The sequence below is a fragment of the Propithecus coquereli genome, unplaced genomic scaffold (genome assembly GCF_000956105.1).
Source record: "Propithecus coquereli isolate 6110/MARCELLA unplaced genomic scaffold, Pcoq_1.0 Scaffold169, whole genome shotgun sequence".
NCBI classification, from domain to species: domain Eukaryota; kingdom Metazoa; phylum Chordata; class Mammalia; order Primates; family Indriidae; genus Propithecus; species Propithecus coquereli.
The window spans coordinates 2,629,052-2,649,876 of NW_012141524.1; the positions used below are offsets into that span (position 1 = coordinate 2,629,052).

General features: G+C 36.8%; 1 protein-coding gene across 3 annotated transcripts in view; it reads left to right on the plus strand.

Moving 5' to 3' along the window:
• GTDC1 (glycosyltransferase-like domain containing 1) overlaps window positions 1-20,825 on the plus strand; it is a 269,887-nt gene that overhangs the window by 231,465 nt on the left and 17,597 nt on the right. For all 3 annotated transcript variants that reach the window (XM_012641743.1, XM_012641745.1, XM_012641744.1), the window contains one exon: window positions 12,517-12,626. In XM_012641743.1, the coding sequence (XP_012497197.1) occupies window positions 12,517-12,626 (110 nt within the window). The remainder of the gene's footprint in view (window positions 1-12,516; window positions 12,627-20,825) is intronic.

The window sequence follows — 20,825 nt, forward strand, 5'->3', positions numbered from 1 at the left end:
TGGGAACTAGCATTATTAGCGAGCACCTTCATCCAAGAGAATGGAAGTGACAAAGCTGGAGGGAAAACCCAGGAGATAAGGAAAGAGGGATGTAGCTAATGTTCTATAATCACTGTCCATTCCTATTTTAACATTTTTTAAGTATATATACACCAACTTTTAAGTTTAAATAACTCTCAAGAAGTATTAGAAATATAAAAATGTAAAGAATAATTAGAATACATACTGAAGAAACTCTATACCAAAAAATAAAAAAATGAATTCCTTAATTCTGCTTCTTAAATACATATTGCTCTCTAGGGTATGTATGGACTTTTTTCAAAAGAAAATAGTGTTGTAAATTAATATACATGTGATACTGAATCTTTGGGTAAAATTTCTTATTTAGAACATATGATACAGATTCCATTTTTTAAAACAAAAAAAATATTTTCATGAAATTGTAGTCTAAAATAGAAAGAACGGTTTCTAAAACCTTTTAAAAGGTTACCTTTATTTTAAGATGTTACATGAGAAATTCAGCTTTCAGTGCCATTCTAATTTACCAACATGAGTGAATTATGTAGTCAGGAGAAAATTATTTCTTGTACCAGCCAATGTACTTGTATAATCCTCCTGGAAAAGATGGTTATTACTTCTTGCAAAAATGGTTTCACTGTCTGATTCTTTTCTTAGCACTTCATACTCTGTTCCTCAAGACTGAAACAGGCATGGGGAAACTCTTAGCGCCAGCGACCCTATTGATGTCTTCTGCTAAGGATGTATTTTGGGCCTTGTACTCAAGGAGTACCCTTCACCTTGGAGAAGCACCTCTGCCAGCTCTCTCTGAGAATCCCAGGGTATCTCTGTCCTCTCTGTTCTTTTACCTGCACACCTATTTGGTCATCATTATCTTTGATAGCTTTTCCACCTATCCTGTGATTTAGGGGGTTTGATATCTTACTAGTCTGAATGATGACATTTGCACTTCTATTCCTAGTCCTCCTTGTTTTTAGGTAACTCCCTAAAAAAAGAGGAGAAGGGGGAAAGTGACATTTTACTTCCCCAATCTCAGTTGTAATTATCATAGGAAGGTGATTGGGTTCAATGTTATAAATGTCATGGGAAGGAATGATAAACATCTGAACTCTATCAAGAATAGAAAGACATATTTGGGTGATAATTAGCAGTTGGGTCAAAGATTGATATTGATTTGAGGGTGGCTGGATTAATGGGGGCATTTGATAGGATTAAGGATACAGTCCTGAGAAGAAAAACTCAGTTATGGACATGCGTGCCTTTATACACAAACATAAATTTTACTTTAAATCATATTTGTAATTCTGTATTGTAAATAAGAATGGTCATTTATTGAGTGCTCACTATGTTATTTGTATATATAACATGGTTGACACTTTAGATGCCCGTATGTGTAATTATCAAGGAAACCTTAAAAGCTCAAAAATGGCACATTAAGTTTACTATGAATAAGTGGTTATAAAGTATAGCAAACTTTAGTTTTTAACCAATTATGGTGGCTCTTAAACTCACTTGAAGATTGTTAAGTTTCCAGTTCTATAAATGAAGAATAAAACGATGATGATGTTGGTGGTGGTGATGATAATAACAATTACAATAATAATAATAGACATTCTTTATTGTGTGTTTAGTGTTTACCAGGCACTACAAATTGATTCACATATGTCATTACACTTAATCCCCTCAACAGCTCATTGAAGTGAGTGTTATTAGCCAGATTGTTACAGATGAGGAAATTAAGTCTTAGACTAGTTTGGTAGTTTACCCTTGAGTATGGCTACTAAATATCAGAACTAGGTTTTGAACTCTCTTTCCACTAGGTTTTATTGCCCATATAAACTATTTTACTTCAATAAAGAAAACTTCTGATAAAAACATAGTTTTAAAATTATAGTCATACATGAATTTATTATTGGGTTTCAATAGCTTCTTCTTTTCTTCCTTTGGGTTTACATACACCTCTAAAGCAACCTAATTTTGTTAAAATGATCTCTCACCAATACACTGTCTAAAGTAGTCGACTATTCTTTGTTATCCATTCTTTGCAACAAATAAATTGTTCTGGTACCCACTAGCAATAAGTATATTTAATTAAGACTGGTCCGCAAGGCTTCTCATTCTGGAGAACCTTTTCTCAAGCAGTATAATTAATTTATAGCATATGATGTTATTATAATATTCAGAATCTCTTATTCTTTTCTGCATAAATAATTAGTCTACCTTCAGAACTTAATGTGATTAGTTCTAAATAACTTGAAATAATAAGCCACAAAAAACTGGGGTAACAAGATTTGGGGGCTGAACTTTTTCTTTTATGGTATCATGAAAGTGACTAAGTAGAGTAATACAAATTTATTTCATTTGTAAGAATGTAGGAGAAGAGATATATAATTAATACTGTTTATGAAATGAAAAAAATGCAACATATGTAGCAACAAGAACATGTCATTTTGGGCAAGTCTTTATAGAACAGATATTCCATATTGTGTTCACCCTTGTCCACAATCATTGCCATGACAGCCTGGGATGCTTAGCAGTTGCTGCTGAGAAAAGGAGACTGTCTCTTCTGTGAGATCTCAGTGTCTGCCAAAACACACAGCAGTCTCATATGGATCTAGAAACAAGACATGATACATAAAATGTACAGAATTTTAGCATTTTTCTCCCCACCGGAGGGATTTCTTATTAATCACTGTCCATTCCTATTTTAACATTTTTTAAGTCAAAAACAATTTCAGGAGTCGGTTTTTCTCTTCAAATTAAGATTCTTTCCCATATGATTGAAGACCGTGTCATTTCTAGACATGACAAAATGTCCACAACTGAATATGAAAACCTGTTATTAAGATTTGAAATCCATTTCAGTGAAAGGCATCTAATAATTCCAAACCATGTTTAATTCTCCATTTAAGAAAAAAAAAAAAAACATGATTCTTCATGTCATTTCATAGACCTATCCTACCATAGTTTTAAAAATATAACTCTGTATTCAGCCAGGGTGGAACCATCATTCATTCATTCATTCTAAAGTCATATTTTGAGTACCTGCCAACTTCTGGAGTCAGAGGATTTCTCTGATGTGTGGGGCTTTCAGACTAATTATAAGGGAACAGCATACAAATAAATATGAAATAATATAAAAGAACACATTCATGAAATCATCAGTAGTATGTGAATATTAGTGCAGGAGTGAATCAGAGTGCGATGGGATTTCTCAGGGATGACTGCAAGTAACAGTAAATTTAGTCAGCAAAGGAAGCAGTGGACAGGGAGCAGAAAAGAGTATGTTTTCCAGACACAAGAACTGTAGGCAAGAGAGCATGAATTGAAAACGGCAGAGAGAGAAGGAGAGGATGAGAATGATGGAAATACTTGAATGTTGGATAGGATGGCTTAATTTCAATTTAATGGTTTCTAGTTAATGTACATTTCAGAGAAGAAATTTCTAAGGAAAATCATGTTGAAAAGGATAATGTAATAGTCTTGGAAGCTCAACTGGCAGAGGTAGAGTCTGAAGCTCAGTGATGTTCTCAAGGTATGAGGTGATAACATTGTATTATAAAAATGGAGGTGAGCAAACAAATTTTAAATTATTTGTGAAAGAAGAAATGGCTAGGTTGGTAATAAATTGATTAGGAATGGCAGTTTAGTTTTTAAGTGTTACACAAGAGTTGTCATTGGTGTCTAGTAAAGATTCTGTGTTTTCATCTGGTTTTATAAATAGTAAAATACATAGAGTAGAACGGGATAAAAAGATTAGATTCACAGGGAAGTGATCTAGATTTAGAGTCAATGTAATTTAGTACTTTTTTACACTTTGTGCCAGACATTATGGCATAAAGACAGGGGACTACAAGGGTAAATAAACAAAGGCATGACTTCTGTTCTGGAACTTAAATGTAGCAGGAGTGAGTAGGTAAAACTTTGAAGGTAAGTTAGTTCCAAAAGGAGGATGAACATGGTAGGAATGGAGAAAAAGGGTCTCAATTAAGAGATTTGGAATGGCTGCATTTATAAGACGAAAGACAATTCTGCAAAAGAAAAATTTGAATGTTATCAGGAGAAGTAGATGTCAGTGTTGTTTGAAACATCAAAAATTTGGATACAATTGAAATGTCCATTAGTAGGGAAATTATATAAAAATTATGAAATATTATATAATCATTTAAAATGAGATATCCATATACACTGATATAAACAGATGGTTTAGTATGTATTTAGTGAAAATGCAAAGTGAAAATGACTGATATTGATCTCATATTTATAAAACGAGGAAGGTAAATGTAAAAATATGCTCATACAAATCTATATGGTGAGTAAGGTCTGGAAACTCACCAAACAGTTGCTGGTAGTGCTTGTGTCTGAGGAGCGGGATCAGGAGAGGTGAGAAATGGGGGCTTTCAGTGCTTACTTTATTTCTGAATGACTTGTATTTTATTACAATGGCATACATTTTTTATAATTGAAGTTTTTAATTGAATAATTATAGATTCACATGCAGTTATAAAAATAATAGAATCTCCTTCTGAACTCTGATAATATGAATGTTGGATCTTCTGTCTTTATCCCACGGGTCCTTGAAGTACAGTTCTTTCTTTATTTTTAAGTCTACTTTCTTTCCGTAGAAAGACTTAGTAATGAATTGGGGAGAGGAAAGAGTTTAGTTCCATAGAGCCTCCCAAATCTGAGAGTAAGTTAATTACATACATTATGATGTTTTAAAATTATGTGGGATGGTGGCTGCTGTTTAAGTAACATCCCAGGGGTGGGGAAGACCCCATTTATCTTAATGAAGACACTTCATGGCCCACCAGTTCTTTTGAGGCATGGATGTCTATGAGCTTCCTGGCCAGAGTTGCAGAGAAAGAGAATTCATCGGCAAGTTAGACAGCTGCATAAAAATTACTGTATACAATATCCAGCAAGAGTGGAAATCATTGTTGGACAGAAATAACCTGGGGAGTCTAAGCTTTTAGTAGTGGAGAGATGTAAAAGAAAATCGTGTTGTGAGACCTAGTGGAAAAAATGATTTGTTGAATATGGTTTTCACTGGGTGGCCTTTAGGATGGAATGAGTGGGAACATTTAACTGGGGAGAAAGTCATTAGGCTGTAATCATAACACAGTATGTGGACACCAGGCAAAGATCATTTCTACAAAAGAAGAGTATGGTCAGCAGTATCAAAAGTAGGGGAGAACATCAGAAGCATGAGAATAGATGAGAACAGAGGTGGGAACTAGCATTGTTAGCGAGCACCTTCATCCAAGAGAATGGAAGTGACAAAGCTGGAGGGAAAACCCAGGAGATAAGGAAAGAGGGATGTAGCTAATGTTCTAAGGTGTAATGATCTGTGAACAGTACACCTAGTACATTGTAAGTGAAAACTTTCTTGTCAATAAATATCGTCGGATAAAAGGATAACTTGAAAATGCCAAACACGTAAATGAAGAATTGTGGAGTAAGAGTAGGATCACAGGCTTCAAGAAAGAAGCTGACTATGACAGCACAGATCTCTGAAAAAAAGACAAAGTGGAAGATCTACAGTGCTCAAAGACTCTGAATTTTGTAAGTTCTCTCTCCCACTGCTCTTAAACAAAAAGATGATTGGCTTGTGTGCAGGGTAGACAAAAAGAAAGATGAAAATTTGAATGTGCAGATGGCATGAAACCCTGATGTGCATAAATTAGAATTTTACTTTTCTATAATTTAATTTCTGTGTGATGGCCCATTTCAATATGATGATAGAAGTCTCAAGCAGTTCAAGATTCTCTGTCTCCCATTTTCCTGGTCCCCAATCCTCATGTGCCACTGCTGAAGGATCCCTTGCTTCTGTCTATCTGCAGCTCTGTGATCTTTCCATGACATTCACAGAAACCATGCTTCTACTTTGATGCCCACTAGAGCTCAGGAATCTCTCAAGGCTGTTCGCAATACTGTCTGCCTAGAGACATACACTCAGACCTTCACTCTCTGGAGTCTTGCTCCTTGCCCAGGCTCCTTACCCAGGAAGTGTAATGCAGGGCCTCTGAGACTCTCAGAGCTCCCTTCTCAGCTCCTCTTCGTCAGTCCCTTGTGTTTCTTGCCTAGGGGTGGAGTGGAGACACAGCGTGAGAGGGTGCAAGCTACACTCTTGTGGCATTTTGCCTACATGCTTGTACCTGTCTGAAGTCCTCTCCATTTCTACAGGGGTTTTAGCTTCTGTGAACAACTAAGAAGACTTCCCCTTTTTTTGGTAGGGGCCTCCCCTCCTGACCCCTCCATGCCTTCCCTGAAGCAATGAACATAAAACATCTTGAATGTCTTCAGTGTTGGAGGAGGGGGGATGCAATAAATTGATTAAAATTTCTAACATTAAAATACTACAAATACAAAAGGTGAAGAGAATTTAGAGTATATTGTATGCCTTCAGGGTCCCAGGCATTTCTTCATTCCTCATAACAAACTTTTTCAAGGTAGGTATTATTATCCCATTTTAAAGGTGAAGAAACTAAGGCTGCACAAGGTTATATAATCTACCTCTTGGCTGTACTGGCCATACTGCTAGTCAGTGGAAGAGCCATTTCTCTCCGAACTGTACCTTTCACCCTCCCTCAAAAAGCAAAGTTAATCACATGTTCTCACCCACATGTGGGAGGTAAATATTAAAAACAATTGATCTCATGAAAACAGAGAGTAGAATGACAGTTACCAGAGGCTATGAAGGGTAGGAGGGAGGGAGGAATAAAGTGGGGATGGTTAATGGATACAAAAATATTGTTAGTTAGATAGAATGAACAATATTTGGTAGCACAACAAAGTCACTGTAATCAACAATAAGTGAGGGTATACCTTAAAATAACTAAAAGAATGGAATTGGAATGTTCCTAACACAAAGAAATGTTAAATGCCTGAGATGATGGATACCTCATTACCCCGATTTGATTAACCCACATCGTATGCCTATATGAGAACATCACAAGTACCCTAAAAAGCTATACAACTATGATGTACCCCTAATAATTTTTAAATGTTTCAACAAAGCAAAGTTAAAAGGCAGAATGCATTATGAACAAGAGAAGCCATCGAGGATAGTCTTGGTCTTGGTCAATGACAAGTAAATAATAGTGGGGAGCGCTTGTAGGGCTAGAGAAAGAGAGGCACTGGTAGTTGCCGAAAGAGAAAGCGAGAGCAAGAGTGAGCAAGGAAGCAAGAGAGACGTTGAGAAATTGGTGGCTAATGAGACTACTACTGGCTGAATTATATTTGAAGCACCGTCACATGCCATTTAAGAAACAGCAGCAGCTCACGTGGAGGGAAACCAAAACTGATCATTGATTTGTCAGGCATGTGGAGGGGAATGAAGAGTTTGTGGCCCTAGAAAGCATAGTGGAGAAGTCAGTGATCCTGGCAGCTAACACGGGCTGGTATTATACGTAGGAAGAAAGAAACAAAAAGTCAAAGAATGTATAGAAGAAAGACTATGCCATTGTAACGATGAGGTGTTGAGTCAGGTGCAGACTCCTCTGCGTGCTCTTAGACGAAGAAATATATTTGTATGACCACTTGGTCAAGAGGCTCATGTAAGATTACGATCAGGTGCTTAGCATGGGGTTTGGAACATAACAGGAGCTGTATACATGTAACTCACTTTTCCTATACCTTCATTTATTCAACAAATATTTATGCAGCAGCTAATTTTGTGCCACAGATAATGTGTTAGGATAAGCCGCATTATGCTGCAGTAATGAAGACACCCCTCCACCTCACCCTATAAATCTCAGTTGCTTAAACCCAACAAAAGTATACTTCTCTCACCTACTCAGTCTGTTGCATGTTTAGGTAGCTTTACAGGACAACTCTCCTCCATGGGGCAACCTAGATTGCTTTACTCGTTTAACCTAACCATCTTAACACAAGACCTCTGCAAAATTCACTACAGTAGAGAAAGAGCTATCCAGAACTGCTGTTAGGTACTTCTGTCTGAAGGTGACACACATCGGTCCATTGACTGGAACTAGTCCTGTGGCTTACTGCAAGGGGATGAATGTGGAGTTTTCTGTGTGCCCAGAAAGAGACAAGAACTGGATATTAATGAAAACAAGTAATGTTTACCACTACTCAGCTAGGCTCTGGGTACTTAGTAGTGAACAAAACAGATATCATTTATCCTTCCCTCATGGAGCTGTCAATCCAGAGTGGCATGCTCCTAGGAACACTGTACCATCCATAAAGAGCCAATTTTCTGCCCAAGCAAGGCAAGCAACTAAACTAAAGAGATTGCATTCAGTATGTCTAGGAAGGGGTAACAGTTCAGTATAATTGACAAGTATGGAGAGCTTAGAAATCCTCAATAAATATTTACTGAATGAATGTTAAATGAGGAATAGGAAGAAATTTAGCTCTAAGAAACTAAATGGAAATGCAACAGAGAGAGAACAGATATAGGAAGAAAAAACACATGGAAACAGTTTATGCTTTTCAAATGTTCTGAATAATATTTGGGAATAAAAGCTGTTCTTGCTGTATCTACTGCTTCCAGTAAGCTTGAAATATTTCTGCGCTGGTCTCTTCTGCCATAGTGGGGGTGCGAAGAAACGAATTCCCAGCCAGACTGTTTCATTCTTATCTACTCAAGAGTATGGAAATTTGGGGGAAGTTTGAACCCTGACTCATCTTCTGGAATGTTTTGTGATGAATCAAGTTGGCTTGATTGGCAGCTGTCAAATGTAGAGGGATCACAGGAAAGGAGGAATTGTGCTGCTATAAATACTGAAAATGTTGCAAGGTTAAGCAAAACATCTATTAATACAATTTTATGGTGGAATATTAAGGAAGGATGGTTTCGTAAAAGCATTAAAATGATTTGTATAGAATATGTAAAGAAAAGATAGAAAACATGAGAAAAAAAGAAGCATTATGACAACTCCTAGCGATAGTCCCTGTTAACATTTTGGTATGCTTCATCCCAAACCTTTCTTGACACACACATCCATTGGTCTTACAAAAACAGATCATATAATATATACTACTCTGTCATCTCCCTTTTACCCAACAGTATTTTTTGAATATTTTTCCATTTCAAGAAGTATATTTCTGCAACATTATTTTTAATGGCTACATGATCTTGCATCATATGTGTGTATCAAAATATATTTATTTATCATTCCATTAGGTTGTTTACAGATGGTTGCCATTATAAACAATGCTGTTATGAACATACTGTAGCTGAATTTCTGTGTGTATCTTTATTTTATAGAGTAACTTTTCTAAATTGGAATTACTGGGGCAAAAGTTATTATTTACATTACCAAACTACCTTCTAAAAGATGGTCTCAATTTACATTCCTACCAGCAATGGATGAGAACAGAAGAGTGAGCCCATAAACCTATATCTGTGGTTGTGAGAATTGAGTATATTATTAAATGGGTGTTTAAACTTGACAGCTATTAGCAGAAAGGGCCACTCAGTATATTATCTTTAAATCCCCCATCCCATGTATTTAATGCTTTATGCTAAAATCGTACATATGAGAGCTTCACATGAGATTTCTTAGAAAAGAATTTAAGGTAGATTCACATATTATGCTAAATGGGTTTATTAATATCATGAGTTCTGGTGTAAAATCCATGGATGACCCATTGGATATCTAAAAGAATGAGTCCCTGTCTCAGGAAAATATATTGAGCTCTGCCACTGAGTATCATCCGTGCCTTGATATATGGCTGTGGCCAAATATTTGTGCACATCTTTAATGACTGAATGTTAGGCAATTTCCCATTTTTCTGAAAAGAAAACCCAGAAATTTTTCAGCTAAATTGACAATATTAAACTTCGAATGACACAGATGAAATAATTGTGTGTGTACTTATAATATGCAATCTACTAATTTAGACATAAATAATACTTTAAAGCACATATCATGAGAAATATTTCTAGAAATATTGCTTTTCCCACTCTTACATTTCATGAAGCATTTTGGGTCCAACTCCCTCTCCCATACATTCTAGACTTCAGAATGGTGCCACCTTTTCAGGCAGCTGGCCTGTTTTCACCACCTGTCACCTGGAATTCAGTCTGAGTGGTTTGGTGTGCAGGACTTCGTGAAACTGTGTATGATGCCATAACTGGAAATCTTTTCCCCAGCTATAAAAACCCACTTAGTAGTTATGATCTCCAGTAACCACTTACCCTATTACTTTTTTTAGTGGTCTTTAAAATACTTGTTTTCAACAACATCCAGCACTTAGAATTGTTAGGTCATGTATCCCAAAATAATTACCTACTCAGTATTAAATTCCTTTGCTTCTGTTTTTACCAGTGCTATCCAGTGAATGACTGCTAAAACTAGCCGAAACTCTCATCACTTGACGTTGTTTCAGGCTAATGCATGTTAACTAAACAGTACTTTGTTCAAAATAAAGTAATTAAGAGAGTGCCTGGTATTATGAGAGACTTTATAAGGACTTTAGTTTAAAATGCCTCTTTTTCTGAGGGATAATTTTGGGGAAGAAAAATCTCACCTTACATTCTGCCATATGTTATGGTTTAAACAAAAAGAGAAGGGATTCACACAAATCTCTTTTGTGTTCTTATGCAAAATGACTAGAATATGAAAGCTTTTGTTCACCTATAGGAAATATCCAGAGAATACAGCAGGATTGTAATGCGTTTATGTTGTATAGAAACACTGAAAACAGAAGTTTATAAAGCCTGCTGCTTTGAAAATATTCACATTGGAATCTTTTAAGAACTACAGCCTCTACCCAATTAAACCTCCACCCAACCCAAAATCTCATCTACTTTTACTTTAATACAAAAAAAAGGTAGGAAATATTTAGAATAGATGGTCTCTCGGTTATCCATAGCCAAAATTTTGGAACTCAAAATGAAAAATTTAGAGAACTGAGTGGCTAGATTTCCCTAACCGTGTGACTCCCTCTCTAAGATATATTGTCATATTGTTTCCATTCTTTTCATCTTAGTATTTCCAAGAGAATCAGACTAAAAGAACATTTTATAGATTAGATGGCAGCTATTTGATTGATATGGTTGAAGACAGCATATGGTGTATTCTTTACTTTCAAACTGTTTCGAGTCTTTGTTCTTGCCCACAGTAGTAGTATGTGTAAGAACTATCCAAAAACTTCCCAATGGCACATGTATGTAATGCATATCTTCTTAAAAAGTGATGAACATTTTTCCAATGCATTCTTTATTATTTGAAATAAATCAAACTGAGAGATGTAGAGCTTAAAATAAATGGTTATAGAATTTTAATTTCTATAAGATCTTACAATTTCATAAGATTATAAATGCTGTTTTAAAATGTTAATTAGAAAATACATTTGTTTTAATTCATGATACTGAAAATATTGACTGAATTGTGAATTAACACATTTAGGGTTGCAGATGTCATTTTTCATGAGATTTTCTGAATGATGTAATTTTCATATTTCATATAGCAGTTTGATCAATTTACAGATTTATTTTACATAATTAGTTGGTAAATGAGAATTTCAATTGCTGATATATAACTATTTTTCCATAGTATAAAAAAGAAGTTAAAATTCTGAATTATAAATAAAAAAACAAATACTTTGAAGACATCTGGTCCACATCTGTCTGAAATAAGATAATTTAAAACAGTGTAATTAAATGCAAGAAATACTGAAATATTCACACCTTAGGATGTAAAAAAAAAACCTCATTTCATCTTAATGTGATTTGTTGAATTGAATCTTTAATTTTCCTCTTTAATTTTAGTGTCCTTTACCCTCTCATTCTGTCATTTACAAAGAAGACTGACAAGCTAAACAAACACAAAATAATCCATGTGTTTCAAAGCCTGTACTAAATGAAAGAATTATCTTTATTATTATTCTTTTATATGTTGCATAACTCCACTCCTAAGTTAATGCTCAGCGGACATAGACCCAGACCTATCCCCTTTTGATGTATTTATAATTCTCCATTCAATTATTTAAAATGAGAGATTAGTGAGAGGGTCTCTAATCTCACTCCCTAAATTGTGCGTGCCTTGTGGGCACAAAGGGACTCAGTAAATGTGAGAGGAGGGTTTTCAGACCCATGGAAATGAAAAGCATCTTTGGTACATTCTCATGATCAGTAGAGAATCATCCTTTGAAGATTGTTCTTTTAAAAAATATATATGTTAAGTGGAAAATTAACCATTTTAGGAAAAAGGAAAATATACATTCTATAGTATAATGTTAAGATGTGAAAAACAAGGCAGATTTCTCCTTGAATAAAAGGCTACAAAGCCTTAAAACTTCAGTAAAACTGGGTTTTAATCATAATAGAGAAGTTTGCAGATGTGAAAACACTCACTGCTGATACTACAATGTAAGGTTGTAGGGAGAAATCTCTGCTTGGATGCCAGAAGCTCCCCTAACCCCCAATAGAACCACAAAAAGATTTGATACGGTGAGAAGTGAAACCGCTTTTCCTGACATATACCCTAAGGTAACACAAGTTATATTTTGTGTGTTTATTTCCAGGGAGCATGATAAAGATCCAGAAAGTTTTTTTAAGGTATTGATGCATCTTAAGGACTTAGGACTCAATTTTCACGTCTCTGTCCTTGGAGAAACCTTCACAGATGTCCCAGGTACCTCTTTTGAATTTTCTAATGTATAATTTTATAGATGACATAAGCTGTACAACTTAAGAATTAATTTCCATGTTTCCCTTTGTTAGAATAATCAAGATGAGCACTGTTAACCAAAAGATTATACGATGGCATTAAAGTCTGATTCAATTAAAAAAATACTTAAGTAAGCATTCTTTGATTTAAGTTGAGAACGTGAAGTCATCTCTTTTATCAAATATAGTTTATACAATGCATCTTGATGTAAATAAAATATATAGCTTTAGGCGTCTTAACACTTAAGGAAAGTGGGAATTTGTAATTGGATGTACAACCTCTCACCTCTGGGGTCACTGGTTTGAATCCTGTTCACGTTGGTAATGGCGGAAATACATTACCATCTGTTAGGTGGCCTGTGTAAAGCATTTTGGCATCTAACTTGTAATGGGGCCTGGAGCACAGTCCATATCATAGTTACCATTGGTCCATGCCTTTTTTATTGAACTTGAGAAAGACGAAAGTTGGAAACTGATAGTAACAGCTCCTGTCATTCTTAATGCCATGTGGAGCCTTTTCAGGGCCATTTCCTTTACCCTTCAGCCTCACTGGTCACGTTCGAGTCAGTAAAATGAGCATTCTCAGACCTTTCATAAGTGTTTAAGTATTTGTGTTTTTTAACTTTGGGTGTTCAGTATTGTTTGAAAACCAAATGCACAAGCCATAAAATTTCAAAAATGACCTTTGCCATTGTGCATTATGACTCCCAAGGACCGCCTAAAGCTTACTCTCACTTAGCAAGTACTTCTTGAGTCGAGTACAGTGTCAGGAACTATGTTCAACCTGTACCTGAGTAGCCTCGTCTCAGATGGCTCACCTGCTGCCCTCTGCAGCTGTGGATACTGACCTTGTCTCAGTTCCTTTAAGGCACCTGGCTTCTGTAGACCTCTGGACATTTGCCTGTTTATTTCTATTTTATCCTTATGATCTCATCTTGGCGGCGTTTTCTTTCAATATGAAGCTTTGTCATGGTCTCTCAGCTCTCCATACTTTGTCTTCATGGTGCTTACCTCAATTTCAAATTATATGTGTAAATTTTTCATTTCACACACACTCACACACACACACATACATATATGCTAGAATGTGGGTGCTAGGAAGAAAGGGACTGTGTCTATCTTGTTCATTGCTAAGCCGCAAAGCCCAGTGCAATACCTGACACAATGCTGGAGGTAAGTGAATACTTATTAGATAATGGGTAAAAATAATATAAAGTCCCTGCCCTCAAGGAATTCATAGTTTTGTTGAGGGGGGAACACTTGTGCATATGCATAGGAAACAAAGAGTGAAACATGAGATAATATAATTATATGTTAGTCATGACACAGGTGACTTAGAGTGTTAAAGAAGGGCTAGTACTTGAATAGCCTGAAAAGGATTAAGTTATTCCAAAAGGGGAAACGACATGGGCAGAGCACATAGAAGCCAACATTTTGGATACTGTGTTTAAATGAGAGAAAAACCTCAATGATTAGTGCCTTGGAGGTCAATAATCTAAACAGAACAGAAGATCCTACATGCAGACCTTAGTAAGTTAATATGTACATTACGCCGGTAGGGTAGGGCCAAAATCGGCAGGATCTTGATAACCAGAGTAGATTAGGTACAGGTAAGGAGTAGAGAGCCTAGATCTTGAGCAGGGAAGAAATGTGATGAAACTTGTTTTTAGGAAGCTGTATCTTGCAATGATATATAGGCAGAATCTCTGTAAGCCGCTGGGGTGGTAACCCAGGTGTGATTTCTGTGAAGTGGTAGCAGAGGGGTTAGTGAGAGAGAGGGCTGTATGAGAGGGCTGTTCCCAGGAAAACACAGAAAAGAATTTGGTAGACGATTGGCTGTAGGGAAAGAAGGAAAGGAAAACTCGGCTCATTTGCAAAGCTAGTGAGCTGAGTTTTGTTCGTGCCAGCTTTGAGGTGTTTGTGGATGAACTGAGAAAATAGTCTCAAGGAAATCCCTCAACGGAAGACTTCTGAGCGACTTTTACCATTGGGTAATTTGAAACCACCACTACAAAGAAGACTAGGTTTCTACTCAAAGGGTCATATCCTTGGGCTCCCAGCTCTCCCCTCCCACACATTGACCCTGAGCCATTTAGAGCGGCATGCACCCCGTGCTCAGCAATTACAGGTCCAGTCTTAGTGCACACTTTGGCTCCACTTCAACGCAGACTTACTGAGCACTGTGAAAAGGGGATTCCTTTTCACAGTGAACAGGATGCAGTGTCCTGCTCAGGGAGCTATGTCCTGGGGAGACACATATATAATTAACAGGTAACTAGGATGCCGTGAAATACTGGGGAAGTGCTGTAGAAGCCCACAGGAAGGGAAGGCACATTGTCTATGTACCTGTCTCTGTACTCCAGTCTCAGCTGGGGCTCCTTTGTGCTCCAGCCACGGGTCCATCTCTGTCATTTCAAATATGAATCAACTCTTCGCGGCCGCAGCACCTCACCTTGCACAGAGGAGGAGCCCAAGCATTGAATGGATGAATGAGCCTGGTAGCTTTCCAGGTTGTCCCCTTGGAAGGCCACTTTGCTGGTCTCTGCTCCAAAGGTTTCTTAACAGGCCATTCTTCAGAAAGGGTCACCTAGCAGGCAGGCATTTCTTTGTTGTCTCTTCTTGGTACTATATTAGCAAATCTAAAACTCAGATCATAAAATCAACTTATATACCATGTGATACCAGCCAAAAGAATTGTACTCAACACTGTTAACATTTATAGGGAAGTAGTTTTCTTGTAAATAACTGCAATAATAATTATTATTATGCTTTTAATAGCTACCATTAATTGAAAGTTTGCTTCTTTCCTGGTCCTTTCCATGGTTATTTCATGTCATATTCATGATAATCCCAATGAAGTAGGCATTATTTTTCCATTTTATGGGTAAAGGAACTGAGTCTGATAGCTTAAGTCACTTTGATTATTCTGCCTGTGAATCAAGCTTTTCTCTGTCACATACAAGCCTAGATAGATTGGAGAACCAAGAAAAGTTTAATATATGATAGCAGGACCATTAATAACGCTTTATCCAGCTTCACTCTCTTTCCCTCTCCACAGAAGTCTTGGGGAAAAGTAGCCACCGCTGAGTGATAGCATTAGTGCCAGCGAGTTTTACTGCCCTTTTTGATGAAGCACACAATCAGTATAAAATTTCTTTTGAAAATTCTAAAGCTATCTAGAGCAACGTTGTTGAGTCTCCATACTGTTGATTATTTCCGAGTAAAAATTATGTTGTTATAAGGTTTTTATCATCTTTTTTTGGAAAGTGCATTAGAATTCAGATTATCAGTTATACTGTATGACTCTATAGTTTATAGCTCTTTTGTATCATCCCTTCATTTTACAAAAGAGGAGAGGTATCTAGAGAGTCAATGACTTTCACAGAGCCTCTGAGCTGGGCACGGTGGGTGAACAGGAAGTAGACAGTGGTGAGGTTAGGAGTAGAACCTGGGAGTTGGTTCTTCTCATCCCTCATCAGTGCTAGATTTGTGTTCAGTAAAGGTTTTCTAAATATCTTCTTTGTACCAAGCACTGTGCTAAACATTTAGGATGAAAGGGTGAATAAAGGAGACATGTTCTATGACATTTGGAACATTTAGTCCCACTTCAGTGCTTTATTCATCACTTACTAGAACATTCCTTAAAAATGCTGGAACTGACATTTCTTGAGCACTTAGCATGTGCCAGGCACTGTTCTAAGCCCTTTATGCATTGCCTTATTTGGTCTCTTTATGATAGCCCTATGAGTTAGGCACTGTTGGAATTACCATTTATAGTTGAGATAAATAAGGCACAGGGAGGTTAAGTCACTTGCTTGAAACCACCCAGCCAGTCAATTAGGAAGCCACAAATGAAACCTTGTCACTCCACCTCCAAGGCTAATGCTGAGCCTATGCTCTGCGTGGAAATCTCTGAAATCATCCCTGTTTTACAGGTGAGAAAGCAGGAGATGATATTGGGGGGAAATTTCCAGCCACTCATGTGAAATCATTTCCATTTTCTCTGGTAATTTCTTTGTAAATGGAAAGTTGAACACACACACACACACACACACACACACACACACACACACACACACTCCCAAATTCATTTTCTAAATATCTCCCTCCCTCAGATGGTAAAGTGGATTCCCTCTTCTTTCTTCATCACAAGAAAGGTGTCAAAAGCAATGCAAAATGAAAAGATATCCCGTAACACTTGGTACATATTTAGTGTTCAATAACTATTATTTGAATGAATGAAAAAATGAGTTTGGCATAATAGAATAGCACAATTTACATTACCCTATCAGCTATATAGCAACTACATTGAAACAATTGTTGAATACTAAAGAGAATGAAAATAGAGAAGTTTTCAGGACAGACCCTGAGACTAAGCAAGTTTAGGTGGTTTTATATCATATTTTCTGTTTCAATATAGTTGATCTTAATTTAATGTAATTTTTTTGTTCTTCATCTTTGAGTTCGTATGTTAGAGTAAGCTGGGTTATGCTAAGGTAACAGACAACCTTAAAATCTCAGTGGCTTAAAACACATAAGATTCATTTCTTGTTCATGCTCTATGTTTACTGCAGATGAGCAGGAGTGTTCTACTCATTATTGTCACTTAGAGGCCCGAAGCTCACAGAGAGACTCAAGCACCCACTATCTCAAACATGACCAGTTACCATATCAGAAGGAAGAGAAAGCTCAGGAGTTTCTCTCATCAGCAGTTAAGCGCTCTGGCCTAGACGTGACATGAGGTCCCATTCGACTCTTTGGACAGAACTTGCTGCAAGGCACTGCCCAGCCATAAGGAGGGCCAGGAAGTGCAATCCTGCTTTGTTCCCAGAATGCAGGAGAACAGAAATAGTTGGTGAACTGCACTAATGATCACGCCAGCTCTTTAATATACATCCGGTCTGTGGCTTATGAGAGAAAAAACCAAGCCTAGCCAAGATTTCTACCTTAATCTGAGTGAGGCTACCCCAAATGAGTGAAGAGCTCTTAACAAATATGAGAGTACAGTAGTGCCCCTTTATCCAAGATTTCGCTTTCCATGGTTTCAGTTACCCACGGTCAAATGTAGTCCAGAAAGAAGCGAGTATAATACAACAAGATATTCTGAGAGAGAAACAAGAGAACACTGCACATAACTTATATTACAGTATATTGTTATAATTGTTACATTTTATTATTAGTTATTGTTAATCTCTTACTGTGGCTAATTTATAAAGTTTGTCCTAGGTACAAAGGCTGTCTGAAAAGTATCCAGCCATAATTTTCATAATTTTTCATATTACATGGCTGGATACTTTCTGGACAGCCCTTGTCTGTGTGTTGTCTTAGTCTATTTTATGTTGATATAATTAAACACCTGAGACGAGGTAATTGAAAAGAAAAGATATTTATCTCATACAGTTCTGAAGGCTGAAAAGTCCAAGGTCTAGGTTCTGCACCTGGCAAGGGCCTTTTTTTTTTTAAAGGCTTAAGGATGCTTTATTGAAAAGGAAAACCCCTTTCTTTTGGGTTGTGTGATTACTCATCTTAATTCAGTATTGTCCTATATGACAAAACTCTTCTGGCTCCAATGCCCTGTAGACAAGGGCCTTCTTGCTGGTGGGGACTCTGTGAGGCCTGAGGCAGTGCAGGGCATCACATGGCACATGCCAAACTGGCTTTTAGAACAGACTCACTCTCCTGATAACTAACCCACTCCAAGATAACCTATTAATCCATTAACTCGTTAATCCACTAACCCATGAATCACCTCTTAGAGACTCCCATCTCTTAATGCTGGTACAGTGGGGATTAAGTTTCAACATGGGTTTCAGAGAGGACAAACATTCACACTATATTATACATATAGAAAAAAACATTGTATATATAGGGTTCAGTACTATCTACAGTTTCAGGCATCTAGTGGGGGTCTTGGAATGTATCCCCCATGGATAAGGGGGACTACTATACTGCCTGCAGTCTTCTTGCTGGAAGCAAGCCAGCTGGTATCTGAAGAGGTACCTAGCAACTGTGTCCTGTAGGGCTGAGCAGATATGAAGTAGAGGGTTCTCTGTAGAAATGGAGTTCATTATCACTTACACGTGACTTGGCATTTTGAAAAGCTTCTAGTGGTTGTCAGCTGGGGTGGCTCCCCCCACCTTCCCTCTGGGATGTTTGGCAATGTCCAGAGACATTTTTCGTTGTTACAATTGTTGGGCAAGGGGATGGTGCTCCTGGCATCTAGTAAGTAGAAGCCAGGGGTGCTGCTAAACATCCTGCAATGCACGGGACAGCCTCCACAAGAAAGAATTATCCAACCTAAAATGTCAATAGTACCCAGATTGAGAAATTCTGATTTGTAGGAATTAAAGTCAGCAAACCAGGTTTGAGTCCTGTAGATTTCTAGGTTAACCTCAGTTAATCCATCCATGCACTAAAAGGAGGAGATGGGTAAGGGAAATAATAATAAAACCACCTGCCCTATCCACTTCAGTGAATTATAATGAGGATTTCAGCACAATTAGATAATTTGAGGTAAAGTGCTGTCTAAACTACTATGCAGATTTTATTATAAGACTCATGCACTGACTTCCCTTCAGAATTTGTATATGGAGTGAGCTTTTATTGCATTTAGGATCCAAAGGAGACATTAATGATGCTTTACCTTAAAAGTTCATTTTATTTTTATTCAGAAAATTAAAAGGTCATTCTGCTACATAAAGCATCTGCATAAGACTCCATGTTACAAATGAACCAAAAAGCCTAGAAGCTCCTCAATGTAAATATTTGAGTTTTGGCCAGTTCTCATGATAAGGTCACATTGTTAGCCCTTGAGATGCTTAAAAGAAAAAAAAAAAGACAAAGTACTTGAAATATCAAATCAATGGAATGTGTTTTGTATACTTAATAATTTCCCACAAATGGTAATTATAAACAAAATATTCTTTTCTGTGAACAACCAAAGCCTTACATGAGGGTTCTTCTTTCCATACTGCAGATGTGGTGGGAGGAGTTTTGGCTTTAGACATTAGGGCAGCCAGAAAAGGTTGCAAGGAAACTAGGATCTGAACTATGGTTTTGGCAGATAGAAGTCTTTCTGGTTCACCTTTAATTTGAGGTTAAGAACAGTATGTGAAAAGCTTCTGGTTAGTATCTGGCATGACAATGGTTATTACTGTGATCTTGGCATATTTCTGATTCTTAGCTCTGGAGTCGAATGTTGGATAATTATGTAACATTTCCCTCCCCTCCCATCTCCTCTTTCACTAAACTCCCAGCTACTATCTCATTCTTAGCAGAGTAGCTACGCTGAGGGGGAAATACTAGAAAGGTTCTAGGAACGCAAATAACTTATATCCTAGTAATATAAAGGTTTAAAATTTTGCTACAAAGAGAGCTCAGCAGAAAGAAATCTATTAATATATTATCAATATTGAATTATAAGATTATATTGAGATGAAGTAAATGTACTAGTAAGATTAAATGAACTCATTCTCTCCAGACCGTACCATTCCCTAAACCTATTCCTTTTCCTTGTAATTTTTTTTTATTTTATCACTATTCATTCCCCTAACATAGAATTATTTATTGAGTTTCTGTTGTGGTCTGGCACCATGTAAAGTATTGTGGATATCACAAGAAGAAGACATGGTTCCTTCCCTCTAGAATCTTATATGATTGCATTTTATTGTAACATACCCTTGTTTGTATTATAACATTTTAAATAATTCTGAATATATTTCATAATGCTTATGAGCAACCCTAACAGCAGTGTAGTGATTTAGATGATCAAGCAAGGATTAACATCCCCAAATTATAGCTGGATCTCCCAGTACTTTGCTCAAATAAAGTAAACAACAAAACATAATGGGAAAAGTAAGGAAGATTCGAGTAAATGTAGATATATAAGCTCTTGACAAAAGAATAAATGCTGTAATAGAAATGACATTATCTCTCAAGATAATTTATGAATTTAACAAGGTTCCAATTAAGGTACCAGAATTTTGCTTTATATATCTTCACAAAGTGGTTCTAAAATTCAAACAAAATAAATAAATGCATGAGCAAACTATCAAGAAATCACTTACAAAGGAACCATGAAGGAAAACATGTGCTACCAGATTCAGAACATGTATGAGGTGATAACTTTTAAAGGAGTGCATTACAGAGTCAAAAACATGAAAGT